The sequence below is a fragment of the Arachis hypogaea genome, chromosome 12 (genome assembly GCF_003086295.3).
Source record: "Arachis hypogaea cultivar Tifrunner chromosome 12, arahy.Tifrunner.gnm2.J5K5, whole genome shotgun sequence".
NCBI lineage: Eukaryota > Viridiplantae > Streptophyta > Magnoliopsida > Fabales > Fabaceae > Arachis > Arachis hypogaea.
In genome coordinates this window covers 13,703,655-13,723,651 of record NC_092047.1, presented here as the reverse complement: position 1 = coordinate 13,723,651, position 19,997 = coordinate 13,703,655, and the positions used below count along the sequence as shown (strand labels likewise).

Genomic DNA, 19,997 nt, shown 5'->3' with positions numbered 1-19,997 from the left:
CATGCCGAGTATGATCGAAGACATGGCCAGGGGAATGCAGGGTGAAGAAGGACTCACACTCCCAAGCTCACCTTCGACGACGACATCATCAGCAAGTGCTGCTCCTCCGGTGAGTTCCCAGCGAAGCTTTTCCTCTGCAACAAATGCGACCGAGACTATCACATCTTCTATCTTCGACCTATCATTCCTTCCGTTCCCAAAGGATCTTGGTTCTGCGCCTCTTGTTCCCACAGTGACACTAAGAAACTAAAATGTATACTTTTTTTTTGTTAATTTCAAACTTCTTTTTCTTTTTCTACACCAGATCTTCAAATTCATAATATTTGAACAATAACCTCAGATAATTAATAATCCACTGTTTTTATGGTGGCTGGCAGCAGCAGACGAAGACAAAGGATGAGGGTTGTGAAATTTGAAATTTGGGAAAGAAGATAGAAGGGGTAATTTGGAAATTTTATTAAAAAGTCAACGAAAAATCACAATTTAGGTACTATTGTCACACGGAACCCATTTTTATGGATACAACGTTCGTTTTCTTGTTTGATGGGTACTTTTATCAGTGTTCGCAAAATTCATGGGTACATATGGTAGTTTTTCCTGCAAGATTTTTCCATTGTATCGAAGAAAGCAAAATTAAACATGAACAGTGTCATGGATGAACTTATAAAACATTTACAGTATGATAAGCCTGATTTAACGGATGAGGATGACGAACCCTATCAATTCAAAGATGATACTTTTCGGTCTATTGATGAGATTGAGGAGCAATGGCGTCGAACTAATGTTGAATCTTCTGCTGATAAAGAAGACAAAAAAGTCACCAAAAATTTGACAAGGTAATGTATTTTATGATAGTGATAATGATGATAGAATTTTAAATGTGAGGAGCAAATATACGGGAGTGGATCCTCTCTAATGGGAAAAAAACTTGATAGTATCCAGTGTTTGATTTTACCATTCATTGTTTTCTCTCTTTTATTAATTTCTGGTCCCACTTATAGAATTAAAGGTGAGAGATCACACTTTATTCTCTCCAGTGAAAAAAAAAATGGAGAGGATCCATTTCCCGCAAATATACAATGCGCAAAAGGATCATTTTTGGGAAATAGAAAATATGACTATATGCATGAAAAGTATTTTAGGCACCACTTTATGAGAAGAGAAAAGAGAAAAGAGTTAAGGTATTTAATGATATTGAAATTTAAAACTCATTTTTTTTCAATAAAAAGTTTTTTCTTTCGGATTCTTAAGGTGGAATTTTAAGGTTGTTGGTTACCAACACTCTGATTTTGATGTTCCTTTTTAAATTTAACTGAAATACAAAAGATTATTCGATATAGAACTGCCTGCTAATTGCTTCTAGTTTGGTTAAAAATTTAGATAACGCTACATCACCAAGCTATTTTAGTAATCAAATAGGTCCAATAGTTTATATGCGCAATAAAAATCAGTTGAAAAAAACGAGACACACAATAATAATAAGAAAAAAAACCTTAGTTGAACTTGTTTACAAAAATAACTTTTTACCTAGCATTTTTATAAAAAGTTTTACCTTTTTTTTTCTTTTTTGGGATAACTATATATTATTCAAAGTAGCACAACCGTGCGAAAAATGGTGTGACAGAAATGGTGGTGAAATTGCAAATAGTGCTAAGTGCTAACCCATTATCAATGAGGGCGATCCACGAGAAAAGCCCAAAGGGGAAGAACATAGTGCTAGTGGCATTAGAGAACAGGCAAACCAGCATAGTTGAGGAGTTGAGGAAATTCAGTGAATGGGATAACATGATACAATCAGTGGATGATGAAGGTAATAATGCACTGCATTTGGCAGCCATGTACGGACACACAGCTATACCTTGGTATGTCTCTAGTGCTGCCATGCAAATGCACTGGTATGTCTCTGGATTCTTGCACTTTCATATTAAAATTGTGAAAATTTGTCTGATATATGAATTTTTAGGGGAAAAGTTGTCAATAAACCCGATTCTAGTTGTAATTTGCAGTTTGCCATGTCTCTCTCTGCAATTTTGACAACTTACCTCTAGGAATTGTAGACACACCTTTATTACTTTATCTAGGCTAGTAGGCTTAATTATTGTGAAACCACTCCTGTAGGTACTGTTTGGTTTCAAATATTGGAACTGAGAATTTGGATTCAACATTGTGTTTGGCTGTCAGGATTAGAGTTTCAACACACAATTTTAGTCCCTTCAGTACATCCAAAGAATAAAGACACAGAGAACTAAAATTTTTTAAAACAAAAACTAAAATTTTAACAATATTTTCTTTAATAATTAAAGATATTTTAGTAAATATTTTTATTTTATTTCCATATTTATCTTGAACCAAATATGATATTTCGACATAACCCAATCCTGTACACTTTATGCCAAACTTAATATAGACTTAATTTAATCTGAATCCCTGTCTCCCTTCCAAACACAATTATAGTATTCATGTAGTGCTACTAAGTACTAACCTTTTTAATTACTTTCTTCCTATTCCATGCATTTTTAATTTGAAAAAGCAGTATGTGAAAGAAATTGTATCGGCAAACCTAATTTTCAAAGACAACAACAAAGGTGAGATCTCAGGTGAGAACTTCATCGAAAGCCACAAGGAACTTGTGCGTGAAGGCAGTGAATGGCTAAGAAACACGGCGGAGTCTTGCTCTGTGATGGCATCACTCATAGAAGGCGTTTCCTTCACCACATCAGGCAATATATCCGTCGGCAACAACAATAACGATATGCCAAACCTAGAAGGAAAACTGTCATTCGACACATTTGCCATGTTGTCATTGGTTGCGCTTTGCTTCTCCATCTCGGTGCTGATCGTGTTCCTTTCCATCCTCACATCAAGGCAACAATCGAAAGATTATTCGTGATTTGGTTTGCCACGGAAGCTCCTTTTGCGGGTTGAGCTCCCGCTTGTCAATACGTTTCATGCTCATCTTTTTGTGCTTCATATCTCTTTGTTCTCCAAGATAGGATACAGGATGTGATGTTTGTCACCTATGGCGCAACCTCTGTGCCTGCTACTTTTTTTGCCATGATACAGTTCTCATTATCTCGGGATCTCGTTTTAGCCATTCCTTGCAAGGTTCCAAGGCCAACACCCAAGGAGAAGAAATATAATTGTTACATCTTCCATGACCAAAAAAAAAAGTTTGTTACATCTTCTATTGTATCTAATTAGTAATTACGCAGTGTCTTAACACGTGTGCTGTATTTTAAGTGTGACTTGGTAAGTTCCACATCCAAAGACATTGTCGCTTTTTCTTTTCTTTTCTTTTTCTTTTTTAAAAAGGCGAGGTCGTGGTTTTTCATTTAATCTTTGGAGTTGAATTTCATTATATCTGGATTCTTTCTATGGATTCATTATGCGAGCAATTGTTAAAAACAACAAAATATACAATGCTATAAATCAAACAATGCTATAAATCAAACGATTTGGTGGATATCCTATCAAGGTAAATGATCGTAATTTCCCCTCACTGTCAATACGGGTGACATTGGTGGTTACGCTTTCTGATTGAAACTTTCTCTTTTTACTTTCCTACTCTTCTCATCTCTTACCGTAATATTCATATTGTACAACACTTTGTATGCAGCCACCATATCATTTTCACCATACCTCTATTGTAAATTTCTTTTTATCCATAATTTTGCTTCATCCAAAACTAGATATCTCAAGAAAACAATCTTGTCTATGTCTCAATGTACAATACAGAAGTATGATAAGCACAGAGTGATTTTCGTACCTGTTAGTAGTCATTGTGGCTTTTAGTCGTCCTTTTGTCAGGGATGTTCATGTATTTCAACAATTCTTCTTCTTGCACCATCATCTATTTCCGTTGGGTGGGTCAGTGATAGGAAACAAAGGATGTTTCATCCTCTAGATTGAATATTTTGAAGTTGTTTCCTGTATGGTCTCATCCATTGGCAACTTTCAGATTAGTAAGTTTAAATAGCTCAAGAATGAAATAATATCATGGGTAGGACATAAGGTAGTTTTACCCAACAAATCATCCTCTCGGGGGAGATTGGAAATAGGGATGCTGCAATGCCTCATCAACGCTTATCCGGTCCTCCTACAATTTTAACACCATTAGATACAGTAGAACCCAAAGGAAAGGTTAAAACATTCTCAGGGTAGTAAATAATCATAATAAGAAGAGAATGCTTCATTCTCATCTTATTAGCAATAGACTATTTAGTAGCATGATAGGCTTCTACTCCTATCATAAAGAGTTCGTAGAAGAGCTACTTGAAACAGGCACCTGGATTTAAATGTTGAGAATAAGGTAACGACAATTTAAGCACTTTTGATAGATCGGGGTGAGATGTTATACAATCCTTTCCATCATATAGTGAAACATCACACTTAACCTTATCAATTGAAAACAAAATTGAGAGGATTCGTTTTCTTTTGACGGTAATTAGAAAGAAGTGATTACTATGGTGCCTAAAAGGTAGTGCCTAACTTACTAAAAAAGGTTAAAAATTAATATTTAATTTAGAAAGTATAAAAGTAAATAATTTTTAAAAATTTAAAAATTACTATAAAAGATAAGTTAAGCAAAATTTAGACACCAACTCATAAGCACCATAGAATTGGCCTTAAAAAAGATCACAAAAGTAAAAGAAGCAAACTTAATCAAAATACTCACTGGGTCCCACTGTAACAGATGGCGCACTAACCGCAAAGCCCAGATATTTGAAAAACTGAAAGGATTAGAAAACATTATGACAAGAAAACAATTTCATCATGAGAGAAGACTAGACAGTAGACATTGGTCTTGTTTGTTTGTGCTTCGGGGATAAAAGAAATATTGTTACATTTTAAAAAATAAGTATTTATTTTATTTTTTGAGTTCTTTGTTTGTTCTTAAATAAAAGAACAGAAGCAGGAAAATAAGCAGTTTTTCTCAAGGTTCTAAAAATCTATCAATAACTAAATATATAATAAAAATATTATACATTTCATTTTTTTAAAAAATTGTTATGTAAAATATATTTAGTCATGACCATAATTGTAATTTTATACAAAAAGTTACTTATTATATATTTCTCATATCCAAATAGCTTAACTGCTTCTGATATTAATAAAAAATACTTTATATTTATATCAAAATACAAAATATTTTTCTGCTATTTCTGAAACACTTATCTCAACCGCTCAAACAAACGAGACCATGATAAAATAAAATGATAAAATGTAAGCCTCAAAAGAAATCAAGCTAACCCTATTTTAAGAGGATCTCGACTCTTTATTTGATGAGAAAAGAATTCTTCCGAGCATTTCCAAGATGCAGGTGAAACGCCAGCCTACATGAACAATCCAAGAATTTAATCAGCGCAACAAAAATGTTATGTGTAGACTAAAATCAGCCTCCATTATTGTATAAATATATGTACTGTTTCTCACATTTTGAACGTGTATTTTGTATTCTAACATATATTCTATATGACTAATTTGGTAGCTATTTTTTCGTGTACCCTTAGTATTGTTGATTATGTTGGACAGTTGGAAGACATCGTCTTTCCAACAATAATATAATTGGAAAGAATCATATAGAGAACTTAATTTAAAGGTCCATCTTCCCTAGAGAAATGAAATTCTAATTTCATCCATGTAACTATCCGCCACCTAATAAAACAAGACTTAATTGTGATTATCATTTATCATTGTCATCTTCATGGTCCATGGATTTATAAGCAAACCAAGTTCTCTGTTCAATTGTTTTCTTTTGTTTTTCTTTTGGTCCACAAAAAAGATATTCCCCATGGGTGGGATAGCTGGCCTGGAATTTTAAGGTTTTCCATGCCCAAGGTTAGAATCGAATCCTCCACACTTGGTTAAGGGAGGATAACCAGATGAGCCTTTTTCACTCAACCACACCCCCTGGGTTTTAAGCAGACCATTTCTGTTAGTGGATAGTTTGTGCATTTTTCTATGTGCTTTTCTTATTTATATATATATAAGAAGTAAGATCTTGGTAGAAGAAACATGGCCTAATATGACCGGAAATTAAATCGTGTGTTTATTCCTTAAGTGAAAATCAGAGGTTGAGATTCTATGGAGACTCTCCAGCTGTAGTTAGTTAGTAAGCTCTTTGGAATAAACTAGCACAAGATACATATTCAAGTTCTTAACACTGAAAAATGAACATGAAATCAAAAGTCTCCAAGGTAGTATAAGATTTCGTATATATGCTATCTGAGTCCAAGTACATGCTATCAAAGCCTATGTACTAAGCCGAGATGCAGGTTTAATCTCCACTTATTTTTTTCCTTAACTTAAGGGGAAACCAAAGAGATGGAAACTTTTCTTGTTATATGAATGAAATATAAAAATGTTAGCCTATGTTGGATAGTAATCTAACCTGGTTAGCTCTGTGATACTTTTTTGAGGAACTTCTGGATATCTCAGGGATTAAGATACACAATTCCATGAATGATCTGAGTCTGTAAACGCATTAATAAAAGAAAGAGTTACAATTATAGAGTTGAGCGATTCAAAAGAACTAATGAATATTTAATTCCTTCAGGAACAACCTATTACATAAGAACAAATACTAAAGTCCTATGTTTAAGCCATTAACTATATTTTGGAACCCACCCCCAATGCATGAAAAAACTTCAAAGATATAGATATGACAAATGATTTGAGGAAACTGTACGAACCTTTTAGTTGTCAGACAAAACTAGGCCTATTAAAAACTTGTGAAGACTTTTTTGGAGCAAATTCCTGAGAGGTTTTAACAATAAATACCTAAGACCTAACATCCAAGAACTAATGAAATTCAATGTTACAACAAAGTCAATGATTATATATATATATATATATATTCCCAATATACAAAAATGCAAAGAGCGAGTTTCCCAAATGGCTAAAAACATTTCAAAGAAAAATGAAAAGTTGTTCAGGTCAAACCAAAGCAGAAGGCATCTCTACAAACAGACAACCATCTAAAGGGAGATCATTCATTTTGAATTTGCCACTTCCCATTAGTATAAATTTGCATCTTTTGTGCATAGCAGGAAAGAAAAAGAAGCGACGGGTAGACTATCAAAGAGGGTCATTTGAAATCATGGTTACTACAAAAGGTTAGGACATAAGACATAGGACTACAGTCTTAACAGTCACTTACCTGTAAGCCAGCTCCTTCACACCCTCATTCCAGCCGTCAAGATGCTGGTCCAAAAGAGTTTGTGTTAAAGCATCGATCTGGAAAACATTTGGTGTCCCTAAGACCAACTCTAACATTACAACACCAACACTCCACATGTCATATCTGTGATAGAAGAAAGGTTGAATCAATAGCCGAAGGAAGTAGTGCATAAATTTGTCAAATTAAGAAGCATCCATCCTTTGCAAAAATGATAAAATGAAATGAAGATGCATGTGGACGTTCCTCTTAAAGAAGAAAGCTTTGAATAAAAGATGTTGCCTTCATGTAAAACATGACATACTTCAAAGTTGAGCTTGTTGGGCCTTGATACCACGTAGCATTTAGCAAAGCTTCAGGAGGTGTATACTCATAAGTTTGTTCAGCCCTGAAGAAGCACAGGCTATATTTAGCACAATCACAAAATTATATAAGCAATAATCAGTATGCAGAGAGAGAAGCGAGATACCTAGAAGGCCCAGCTGAACCATATAAATGCTTCAATGTGAATTCATCAATTCCACTGCCAAAGTCTATAACACGCCTGAAAGAATCAGAAAAAGGGAATCAAAATCATTACGCAAAACCAATAAATCAAGGAGACATAGACAAGCGCCCAAATAATTGGATATCCAAATCAAATTTAGAGATAAGCACTAAGCAAGTCTTCTTGCCACTGCAGCTAATCAAACGACCCTAATAATTATTGGTTAGAAAAATTGTTAGTGAGAGAGAACAGACATTTGAGCATATCAAACCATCTCCAAGTGGCCTTAAATACTTATATTTACATTTGCTGAAATGTCAGTCAGACAGCCAGTCAGCCACCAAACATACCTTATTCTGGGATCAGGTGAACAGTAAATATGCATCTAAATGTATAGAATTGAAATGATCACAACATTAGTAATGCAATGGAAAAAGATCTAATTCTTCCAAAGCCAAAGAGAATCAAGAAGACATAAGCTTAACTTGCATCAGGTTGGTAACAGAGTTAGAGAAGCTAGAAGATCAGTCTTCCAGTTCTCAGCCATTTAAAGAGAATGATCACAATGAATTAGTGCATTGTTCACAAATAGCAGAGCTGTAGAACTTAAGCTTCTTGAAATTTATGATAAATATGTGATTTACCATTGCTGTCCAACCAACTATAAATTGTGGTGGAAAGAGAAAGAAGGGCTGACATATAAATTTAAATATCATACATTACAAAGTGAACTTCAATAGCCAAGAAGTGTTTCAGATATACCAAAACTATGATAGAAGTAAAGATCAGGCAAGACTTTATCATTCTGTTGGACACTAAAAACTACGGTTAAAGTGCACAATATTGCTTAAACATTAATTGATCCAATCATATTATAAACTTAATTAACTAGACAAATCTGAAGTCCAAGCATTATAGCATATAGAGTAAAAATGTTTCCTATCATTTAAGAAAGAAGGCGGTCAAAATAAAAGCAGAGTACTAAAATTGAAGAAAGATACTTTACTGTACATTTTGGTGGAGAAACTATTTAGTTTAGTCGGTATATCTTTCAAACATCTTCCAGTCTCCTGATCTTCAAAGCATATCACCATATTTTCTTCCAAAAATCAAATGACCCAAGTCAGTTTTTACAGAGAAACAAAATTTTCAATTTAACACTGCATAACAATAAAAACAAAATTCAAATATATACATAAAAGATGGCATGCTTGTATGGACTATGAAAAATGGGCAAACATAGGCATTGTGATTACGATTAAATACCAATCAGACACTAAAGAGATCCTCCAAGTTTGAGATGAAATTTGTTCCAATTTTCCCAGATATGATTTGAGCTTAATTTTTGAGGGAAAAAAAGAATGAAACAAAATGCAGATACACAAATTACAAAAAGTAGATCTATTGTACAGTAAGAGCTTGGTTTACCGTAAAAGGATAAAAGCTGAACAAAAGAAGCCACTTAAAACAATCATACATGCTGCTTGAAAAGTACCGACTTCCAATTTAACCGTGAAAAACTAATTGGTATTATTTAGATTCATATCTAAATTAACACAAAATACTTCAGCACAACAAATTAACCCCATACTTACCAGGTTTAATGTCCCTGTGTGTAATATTGCGATCGTGACAAGATTTCAGCGCCAGAAACTGAGGAAACAAATAACAAAATCAGAAAATCTGACGAGATTTCAACATAGCCAGAGAAACAGAACATGCCCACCTTTTTTGTGTTGCCAACAAAAAGAAAATTAAAAAAAAAAAAAAGCAACACGCACCACCAAAACATTAAAAAAAGAAAAAGAAAAAGAAATAGGAAGAAGATATGGGGATATTCAAATATGTAGCCTCCAAAGCTTTCCACAATTGAGCAATAAATGGTGACCATATGACCAAAGTAGGAGCACCATAAATATTTTTGAAATTGAGAACTGTATACTTCTGAATAAAAAACCTATTTTTTCATATTAACCACAAATTTCACACCTGAAAACATATAGTGCAGGGGTTTATTATAATATAACCACAAGAAAAAGAAAAATGCATGTGTCAGAATAAGGAAAAGTTAATAGTTCAACAAAGATATATAATATGCTAAAATATTTCTGCAAAAAAATGAAAAGCATCCTAACAAGACTGATCTCGCTTTTATATTACCTTTGCATTCTTTTCTTCTTTTGTTTATTCTTTTGTTCTCTCCCAAAAACAATTTATTTGTCCACATTCTGTGTTTATACAAATCACTTTTGCCAAAAGACCAAAATAGCAAATTAACAAAAATAGTAATAACATAGAATAAACATCTTTATTTTGTCCTTGTCAGGGTAAAAGAGTTGTGTAGTATCTATTAAGATTTTGTAGTGTATTTTAAATGCCAGTATAAACCATAAAGGCTGCTAATAAAACAAAACCCCCTTGGAACCCACATTAATGACATACCAGCTGCCAGATAAGGTTGCGCATTTCCTCTTGCCCTTCTTCTGTTGTTTTCAACCAATGCCACCACTTCGATGGACGCAGTATTTGGACATGTTTTACTTGCTCAGTCTTTTCTTTCTCAGCAGTATCATATGGATCTTCCACAGTATACAAAAGTTTAGACAACGATACGCCTTCAAAACTGAATACAAGCCAAATTTCATTGGACCGAGATTCAAAAGACTCCACATATCTTGCAATATGGTTCAAGCCTTCTTCATATACAGATCTTTTCGACCAAAATTTGTTTGAAAATGTATTCTCAAACCCAAATTGTGATGTTTCCAAGAGACAGTTTGGTTTTTCAGCTGATAGCAGATCTTCAAAGCTTGAGGAGGCATTTAAAAAAATTTCTCCAAAATATTTCTCCCTCAGGCCACTTAAGTAAACAGCAGACCCTCTCTCTACCTGTTTAGTACATCTACATGTTATTTGTGTTACATGCTTACAATGTGTAATTATACAAAAATGCCTCTTTAAAACAAAATATTGCACAGGTCAAAGCTGGAAAGATAAAAAGCTTCACAGTGGATATCCAATCTGACATAAAAATAAACAAGTCTCCTTAGAAACAAAAACTAGTGTGGAAACAACTTCTAATTTCAGAAACTGATTACTCATTGGACAGTGCAGACTTCATTAAGACTAGAAGAAACCAGCTTTACTTCGAATGGAAATATTTATTTTATCCCAAGGTCTTTTTGACTTATGATGGGTACAAATTAGAGCATGGGGGCAGGAAGGAGATAAATGTAGGCTACAGATAAGAAAGGACAAAGTTCAATTGACATGCCATGAGAAAGTTTCACTTAAAATAAGTAGAAAAGGAGGAAAGCAAAAAAGGATGGGGCATTAGGTGGGATTCAATGGGAAAACAAAAATAAAATAGAGACTAAGTGAGAGAAGTCACAAGGTATTGAACAGACACAATAACTGACTACAGAAATCACAATTAGGAGATAATAATATAATATTTCTTTTTCAGTTTTATTTAGATATAATTGCAGAGAGAAATGAATTGACCTATAACACGATCCAAAGCATAAAATATAAGTTGAAGAGGAACAAAAATCATCAACTACAAGAGTTAAGTAAGCATCTGCCTCTCAGGCTAAATAATCAACAGAGCAATAAAGAATGCATATGATATGATAGAACTGGACTTAATTGAGCAGAAAAAGAAAGTATATATCGTTATTACTTATCCATAAGCAGTGACAATGGAATTCTCAAGAGATCCCATGCTCCTCAACAACATCACCACCAGCAAAGTCTTATCCCACTAAGTGGGGTTAGCTACATGGATCAAACAACGTAATTGCACCCTATTGTGTATCATGTCTGAACTCAGCCCATACATGCTTAGAAGATTCCTTACTCTTTGGAGATCTGAAATTTCTACCTAATCAGTAGATACCCTCTTCCTCCCTAAAATTGTGTTCTATACATCTCACATTTCTAAATACAAAGGCCCGTGCATTTCAAATTGCTGAATACAGAGGACCACCAATCACTACCAGCTACCTATCAGCATATTGACAACTAAAGAGATCCTAATGCATTCAAACCATCAAAACCAGTGATTTTTTGCTTCAAGTTATTACCATTATACGCTTCAAAATATACAGAGTATAGTTAGTGGAAGCATCCTGGAAATCATTGGTGTTTGAGCTGTCATTTCTATTATTGTCATTGTTGCTCATTTCTGCAGCATTAATCCCTTCATTACAATTCCAATGAAAAGCTAACCATACTTCACCATATGATCCACGACCGAAACTCTTCTTTAGTTTGTACCTAAGCACAATATGCAAATTGGTTAAATTGTTAGACTAAAGAAAAAACACTTCATAGCTCAAAGAACCAAATTTGCACAAAAACAAATGCTCTAACTTCCCACCATAAGAACACAATGGTAATCATATGATAATACAGACCTTTCTTGTAAAATTAAAAGAAAGGGGATTCTCAAAACTGTATGAACATATAAAGTAACTCTTCCATTAGAAATGAATCCCCCTAATCTTTTACTAGGAACTATTTTGGCTTCTACATGTGTCAATACACTGGGATCCAAAGCAGATTTACCTTGATTCAGGCATTGAATAACCAGAGGATCCATTATGTGAACCAGTATCATGTAAAGGAATTGATTCAAGAAGACCAATAAAATTTGCAAATGCTTCAGGATTTATGCATTGTTCTTTAGATTCATTAACAGTCGGACCAAGTTGTAAGCAGAAGTTTTGGTTATCATACAAATATGCTGGACCATTTACTGCAGAAAAAAAAAGGGAAGAACCAAACAGTATTTGAGTGTCTATAGATAAACTGAAACTTGATAGCAATCATAATAGGCCGACAAAAAGTGCACCACTATGATATGATTAAGGAATATGACATGGTTGCTTACCAGAATGTTGATGTGTATCTGGTAAGGGCTGAGGTAGTCCATATAAATAATCTTCCCAGTCAGTACTTTTGGTAGGCTGCTTAGAGTCCACAAGATCATCAAGATTTTCAGATAAATAAAAACATCCAAAATCTCCATGTTTCACTTCAACCTATCATAAAAAAAATGAAGACATACGTATTCATTTAGATTAACTTTGATCATATGGAATTTTATTTCAAATTGAATGAATGATTACTTATAGATCGTAGTGAATTCTATTTCAAATTGAAGCAACTTTCAACCAACATTACTTATAGATTAGCCTTGTATACATAATATTACAAAAACAAAAAATAAGAAAAAAAAAGTCGAACACAAAAGAGCAAGAAATTGGTAATCAAACTCTACATAAACAATACCTAATTTTCTCCTCCTTTTTATCGATTGAAAAATAAAACCTTAATTAGGCTAAGGTAAAGAAATGTAAGTTTCTTGTCTAAGTAGGAAGGTGCAAACCTTCCCACTCACTTCATCCCAAAAATACAATAAAAATGATATCAATTAACATGATAATACACCTCTATCTTTCTTTGCTGCTAAAATGTTAAGTACCTAAAGAAAGTGGGAAATCACACCTTAAAAGCTAGTTGTTAAGGGAGAAGAACCCACTCTCCTTAAATACAAGCATCCCATACTCCCTGATGTGGGGCTTTGGGCACCCCATAATACCCAAGTCCCTAACATAAAATTACAGCCCTGTCTAAGCTTCAATTTCTCAATTTCCTATTTTCTTGGAGAAATAATTTCGCAATTCTTGTATCATGATTTCAAGTTTTCCAGTAAAGCAGGTTGATCCTCTTCAGAAAATTTTAAACATATAAATCAGTCCAATGACAGTAAATTTTGTATGCCAAGTTTTCTCCTCCAATGCAAAAAAGTTAACAGATCCACAACTGACTCAAAACACATTTTTCAAGAATCACGGCATGAGAGTCCACTAATTAGCACAGACAAACAATCATCCTGTAAGATGTTTAAACAATATCAATCTGCTCACAAGAATCAATTCATTCATTATTCCATCCGGCAACTTATACGAGAAAGACAAATTAAATATGGAAGAAAATAAAAATAGTAAATTTCCATGGTGTCAGCCATACCAATATACGCTTAAACTTGGTATCCACCGCATGAGGATGCCTCAAGTGCATTACATCAGATATGACGTCATTAGCTGAACAAGATACAAAATAAAATTAGCTGATAAGCATCAGTACCAGGAGTACAAGTTGTCTACCTAAAGGCATAACCAAATCAACCAACGTCATAACCAATCAAATTTGTTCTATAAGTTTCTCAGTATATAACATGGCAACTTTGATTTTTATTAAACAAGGGATACTCACAATGCACACCAAAAATATTTACAACTTAATCTAAGTAGAACAACCACGTCTAGCCAATGAATATGTGTTAATATATGCTACAACAAGCCACAGATTTCTTTTACATTTGTATATCACATAACAAGAAGATAATTTGAACAAACAGAAGGAATGAGTTGTGGCGTGAAGTATCATTATTTGAATTCAAAATATATACCTAAACTTCTTGAAGCAAGTTCCTGCAGTGCAAGCAGAGGATAATCAGCATCCCTCTTCTCAATATAGCTTCTCCTAAGCGAGTTTGCAGAAACTTTGGCAGATTCCAGAGGAACAACAACGGCGGCCACATTATCCATACTGCCCTTTCTGAAGGCAGTGTTGACAATGAAATCTGCTAACGAATATGAAGGTGAAGGTGAAGGGGCACACTCTGATTCTATATTATTAGAGAAAGAGTGTACTTCCCATAACAAATCACAGACTTCCTGCATGCTCATCTTCTCAAAAACACCATCGGATGCAGCCACTAAATAGCTATCATTGGCAGTCAGAGGCTGCCAATCAGTCACTTCTGGCACAGATATAACACCATACCTGTTGGCAATTTCATCAAGAAATGCATCAGAATTTCAAAATATATCTCTAGACAGTACAGATACCAATCACTCTAAGATCTAACGACGACCCATTTGTGGTTTTATTTTAGTATTTTATCTCTACAGATTGGAGTTAGCATGTACTGAGGCCAAGTTTACCCTAACTATTTTTGTTGAAAGTTTTAACACAAAGGGCAAGTCCACCCTTACTGAGAAGTCAGGACACATTTTGATTTTAAATTTTTGGGATAAAAGATTAACAATTTAATTATGAACGAGCAACCAAAGTTATTTCTATGCAAGATTGGGGTTCATGTAAAAAGGATTTCCACTAAACCTACCTTTTAAAGAATACATCACCAATTGCCCGTGTAATAGCCAGCTGGCCATTTACACGAGGCACTCCCCCCCAATTTATAACTTGACCACCAGCTGCTTCCACCCGAATCCTTTCATCATCTCTGTCTGGGTGATGATCACTGGTCAATTCTTTTACAGCAAAATGAGTCAGTCCATGGGAGGAAGCTAACTTATACTTTTCACGATTCCACACAGCAACAGAACCATCAAGCTCTTTCTGCCTATATTGCTTCAGTAATAAGTCTACAAATCATAAGAAAGCAAAATTAATTCTATTCATATTTCCATAAAACAAAAAAGTTAAGCTTGTTGCTTTATCATGATGAGTGCACACATCATTTTTCAACTCTATTAAAGAACAATAGAATAACAAAGAATATCCTATATTTCTATTTATGCTTTTAAAAAGCTCCATCTTGAACATTGCAAGTTTGGCTACATTTCCCTAATCTTTCTCACCTTTGGCCTCTCTAGGAGACTGAAAATTTTCAGAGCACAAGAAAGCCTTAGAATCTCCAATATTGGCAACTAAAATGTTATCATCTGCCATCAATATAATGATTGCCGTAGACCCTGAATGAAGACTATTTCTGAAGGCTTCCTTCATAGTTCAATTGAAAGATGTCAATATGAGAACAAAAATCATATAAAACTTTTACAACTGAACATGAAGTAAATTTTACCTCAGAAAATTTTGCATCAATATCATGGATAGCTCTCAATAATGCTTCCTTCAAAATTTCCAAGTGAAAAGAATCATCAAAATTTGCAGAAAATGTATTTTGGAACCTGGAAAAATAATCTAATTGAGATAAACATAATCATACAAATGCGAGGAATAAAACAAATTTGTAAATAATATCTGAAGCCCTTATAGCATGCTTGGTTTAGCATTTAAAACTCCAAAACCATGGTTTGAACAAAACCAACATAAGACATTTTCTGAACAAACTACAATATAGCCTTCCACTAGAGAAAACAAACCAATTGTAAAGCCAAACCAAAGTAAGCAGCAGAATGAACACTCTAAAACTCATTTATAACAGGCAGATGCTTGTTGTAAGTCCTTGAAAGGAAACACCATCATTCATGTAACTTTGACATTCACTTCATTGTAGAAACCAACCCTTCTCCAAAACGATGATGAGCAAAGCATAACAAACTATAAACTTGATTCTCAAATCAATAGAACTAACTATACCATTAGTGTGCATCTGGATTGGCTGATTTTGCATTCCAAATAACTTATAATCCAAATAATGCTAAGAGAACATCTAAACACAGAAGCATGCACTTAGCAGACATTAGCTTTCAAGACAAATATGAAATATTATTTGATTAATAATAAAAATCAGCTTTAATAGACAAATAACGTTAATAAATTATTATTGATTTTCACAAATAAACAAATAAATAAAGATAAAATAAAGGTACTATAGGAAGTAGGTACCTTTCAAAATGCAGCTCATGCCAACCTAGAATCTCCTTCCACCTACGCATCATGTTCAAACGATTGTGCTCTCTCTGGTGATGCACTGTTCCCCTTGTTTTTGATATAACAGAAAAAGCTGCATCAAGTAAAAAATAGGTGTGCAATACAAAATACTCCATCAGAAGCTTTGACGCCATTTCACTAGCTTCAGCACCATTGTGCCCGTCAAAAACTGCCACGATTCCCACCGCAACCTCCCTGATCCCATCCGCATCTGGTCCAACCACCACCATGTAATGAGTATAATTATACTTAGCTCAATTATTGTAAATACTAAATAGCATTAGATATTAGATAATATTAAAATAGTATAAATATGACATACGAATTGTAATAATAATAAGCCAATAAGTGAAATGTGAAATGTATTTAGGATTTAGAAATCTTTTCTCTCTGAATTATCTCTCTTCTCTATCCCAAATTCCCAATTATGATTATACATTCACCCTAATTCTAGAAATTACAATAGTTCAATCAATACCATTACAAACCAAATCAAAAGAAAGAAAAAATTGCAGCCAACACTTCAAATTAAAGCTTCTCTGAAAACACAACAAACTTTCAACCATCGAATTAAATAAAATAGCGTCCCACATTCATTGCCATAAATTCTTGCTTCTTCCTGGAGACAATGCTGGAAAATTTTAATCCATGGTTTTAAACCATACATTACATCCTTTGGGTGCGGCTAACGCGGGATGCTTTTTTTTTTGTGCAATCACAAACACATTTGCATGTTGTGATCTCCGCAGTCACTTAGCAGCAGCAATTGTGGCAGTATCAGCTGCAGTTTTTCTGGAATTACAATAATCTCAATGCAACAGTAACTGCAATTCCAATTGAAGATTTTTTCTAGAAACACACTTATTGCCTTGAATTGTTACTTCTTAGTAGTTTTGAATTGCTAGTGACAACATCAATGCTACTGTTATTACATGCAAATGTAATTTTCTACTATTGTGGACTCCACAATCGATCGCGACTGCATTTGCTGCGGCATTTCCTTTAATTTCAATCATTGCAACCGCAGTTGCAATTGCGGCTTGCAACTCAGGTGCAGCTTTTTTTTCCCGAAATTTCAATCTCAACAAACAATCGCAATTGCAAATTAAAATAACAACTGTGAAGAACCCGTTAGGAATCGGCGTTACCGGGAAACGGAATCCGGAGATCGAGGACGCAGAGAGTGCGGTCCTCCTGGGAGGAACGGCTGCCCTGGAGCATGGCGGACTGGCAACGCGGCGTCGCATGAGGCGGAGAGCGGCGACTACGGTGGTAATCGGAATCGTCGTCTTTGCCTTCGCCTTCGGGAAGCTTCCATCGGGGACATTTCGGGGATTTAAAGACCGCGGGAGCACCGCCGTTTCTGTAAACCGTCAAGCAGGTGGAAGACTCTCCGCGAACGCAAGGGATTTTGATTATGGAAAGAAGAATAAGAAACCCTAAGAAGGAAACAAAGAGAAGCGATGATTGTAGTGGAGCGTGAAGCATGTTTTAAGTGTAATGAAAAATTGAAGTGTAGTTTATTGCCATTGGAGTATTGCTAAGTTAGTTTCTGCAAGTTTCATTGCTTGTTGCTTCCGAAATCCCAATGTTTGTTAGTTCTACGCGCCAAATATCTTCCCTCAGATACTAAGAACGGGTGGCAACGGGGCGGATAAATTGCATAGAATTTGCTTCTTATTTGTAAGACTGCAAATAGTCAAATAATAAAAAGTTAAACTCTAATTCATTTTTGTCCGTTTCTATAATTATTAAAATTTAACAAATAAAATTAAATTTTAAAATTTATATAACTATCTTCACATATATAACATAAATTAAAATAAAAATTTAAATATAATATAATATTATTAATTATTTTATATATATTATATATATTATATATTAAAATTATATATATATTATATATATTGAGGTGGGTAGAAAAAAGTATTACCTAAACCCGATTCGTTTCGGTCTGCCCTGCCCAAAAAATCTTTTCAATAAAAATTTGTTCTGGATGAACAAAAATGAAGTAGGTACTCCCAGATTCAGATGGTGTTGACATCCTTATAATACTAAATACAACTATACAAGTTTAAAAGCAAGTTGCATTCCTTCTTTGGATTTTGAGAAATCTAGATCCTGTTTGAATTTTAACTTCAAAAACTAAAGTTTAATTTTTTACTTTTAAATATATTTTTTATATTATTTTTTAGTTTTATTTATAAAATAAATAATAAATAATTATATTTTATCTCAGAAATAAAATTTAAAATTTAAAAATTTAAATTTAAATTAAAATATAATCCATAATGTCATTTTTATTTGAATACCAATAATATTAAGAATTTAATTTTGATGAATGATAATATAAAGTATTTTTTATAATTGTGCAATTATATCCGTTCTTTTAAATGATTATTCATATGATTAATGTAAAAAATAATTATTTTTATTGATATGATATTATGTAATTAGATACACGTGTAAATTTATTTTACATTCACAATGTATCAAAATTAAATTATAATTTTAATAGGAAGATCATACCGTCAAAGGAAAAATAAAAAAGAACATATGATTATGATTTATGACTTAGTTAATCAAGAACTGGCTACAAATAGGTCTGATTTAAGGTGAAAGTCATTTGATAGTAAACTAATTAAGAACAAAAAAATGGATACAAAAATCATTTATCAATAGAATCGATTTAATTTTTAGTAGTTAATAATTTAAAATAATAAATAAAAAATAAAATTTATTTATAAAAATTAAATATTTTGTTAAAATATATTAATTTATTTTATTTAATTTATTTCTGATTAAATATTTAAAATTTAAATTTTTTGGTTTGATTTTGAAAATTGTAAACAGATGTGAATTAATAATTTGTTATTTATAGAAAATTAAGTTATGTGACAAAATATATGGTTAACAATGATAGTTTTCTTTAACAATTTGATAATCTGATTTTATGATTTGATCTCTGGGCTAATTGATCTTATAACTAGAAAATAAAGCAGAATAGTTTGTTTGCCAATACTTCTTTTCTCAGCTTATTGACATATCAAACTTTTAACTTTTTATTAATTTTTGTTCAAGCGTATGTACACATATGTGAACTTGACATCCCAGTACACTTAACATGTCACATGCATTATGATAAAGAAATTTTTAAAAGGTTGAGAGTAGAGAGACATAGACAATCTTTGTGTTATCATGGGGTGGCTTACCATTTTATGGTATTAATGCGAGTTGTATTTAATTTTGAATAGGTATGGCCAATGCCATCATGTCTTACTGACAGTAAGATAGGCTCTGTATTTGATATTACGGGAGAACTTCCGAACTCATTTTCTCTAGTCTTATCATTGGAAGTAGAAAAAGATATTACAGATGTATTTGACATGTCAACTGACGCTGATTTCTTGGTTTCTGGAAACACAATCTTTCTACTGCGTAACCACATGCAAATTCAAAACTTTTGATTTTTTTTTTTTTGACAAACTACAATCTATTGACAAAGTCCCACCGAGCGTGCCAATTTATTTTACTCGAATTTTGTTAATGTTTAAAAAAAATCTAGGTATCTCAATGTCGCAATTATATCATCAATAAGAATTAAAAAAAGATTGAAAG

At 33.3% G+C, this 19,997-nt stretch overlaps 2 protein-coding genes across 10 annotated transcripts; one reads left to right on the top strand and one right to left on the bottom strand.

Annotated features, from left to right (window-relative positions):
- Window positions 1-434: 434 nt before the first annotated feature.
- LOC112726929 (probable inactive protein kinase At3g63330) lies at window positions 435-18,032 on the bottom strand. Of its 9 annotated transcripts, none has more exons than XR_003165484.3 (22): window positions 17,525-18,032; window positions 16,332-16,587; window positions 15,565-15,670; window positions 15,341-15,482; window positions 14,863-15,124; window positions 14,143-14,519; window positions 13,701-13,774; window positions 12,559-12,709; window positions 12,234-12,423; window positions 11,750-11,942; window positions 10,107-10,553; window positions 9,260-9,317; window positions 8,676-8,763; window positions 7,647-7,721; window positions 7,482-7,565; window positions 7,160-7,303; window positions 6,392-6,473; window positions 5,251-5,333; window positions 4,676-4,730; window positions 4,023-4,096; window positions 3,767-3,927; window positions 435-793 (listed from the first exon to the last, which is right to left on the bottom strand). XR_003165484.3 is itself a non-coding variant. In XM_025776504.3 (21 exons), exons 1-20 carry the CDS (start codon window positions 17,862-17,864, stop codon window positions 4,031-4,033), a joined length of 3,273 nt encoding a protein of 1,090 aa, XP_025632289.2. In that variant the 5' UTR covers window positions 17,865-18,032; the 3' UTR covers window positions 3,399-3,927; window positions 4,023-4,030. The 9 variants fall into 9 exon arrangements, 5 of the variants coding, with proteins under 5 accessions (XP_025632289.2, XP_072064976.1, XP_072064977.1 ...); XR_003165483.3 differs by lacking the exon at window positions 435-793 and adding an exon at window positions 2,307-3,149; XR_003165485.3 differs by lacking the exon at window positions 435-793 and adding an exon at window positions 2,307-3,097.
- LOC140176635 (uncharacterized) lies at window positions 1,627-2,890 on the top strand. The gene is made up of 3 exons (XM_072208169.1): window positions 1,627-1,895; window positions 2,119-2,176; window positions 2,534-2,890. Exons 1-3 carry the CDS (start codon window positions 1,627-1,629, stop codon window positions 2,888-2,890), a joined length of 684 nt encoding a protein of 227 aa, XP_072064270.1.
- Window positions 18,033-19,997: the final 1,965 nt, after the last annotated feature.

Bases quoted from the DNA above. Each gene is read 5' to 3' on its own strand.
- LOC140176635 (XM_072208169.1), top strand. From the start codon at position 1,627: ATGGTGGTGAAATTGCAAATAGTGCTAAGTGCTAACCCATTATCAATG. The intron at 1,896-2,118 runs GTATGTCTCTGG...CCACTCCTGTAG, and splicing joins GCTGCCATGCAAATGCACTG to GTACTGTTTGGTTTCAAATA. The intron at 2,177-2,533 runs GTCAGGATTAGA...TTGAAAAAGCAG, and splicing joins ATTCAACATTGTGTTTGGCT to TATGTGAAAGAAATTGTATC.
- LOC112726929 (XM_025776504.3), bottom strand. From the start codon at position 17,864: ATGCTTCACGCTCCACTACAATCATCGCTTCTCTTTGTTTCCTTCTTA. The intron at 15,671-16,331 runs GTACCTACTTCC...TTATTTTTCCAG, and splicing joins CATGAGCTGCATTTTGAAAG to GTTCCAAAATACATTTTCTG. The intron at 15,125-15,340 runs GTGAGAAAGATT...TATGATTTGTAG, and splicing joins GTCTCCTAGAGAGGCCAAAG to ACTTATTACTGAAGCAATAT.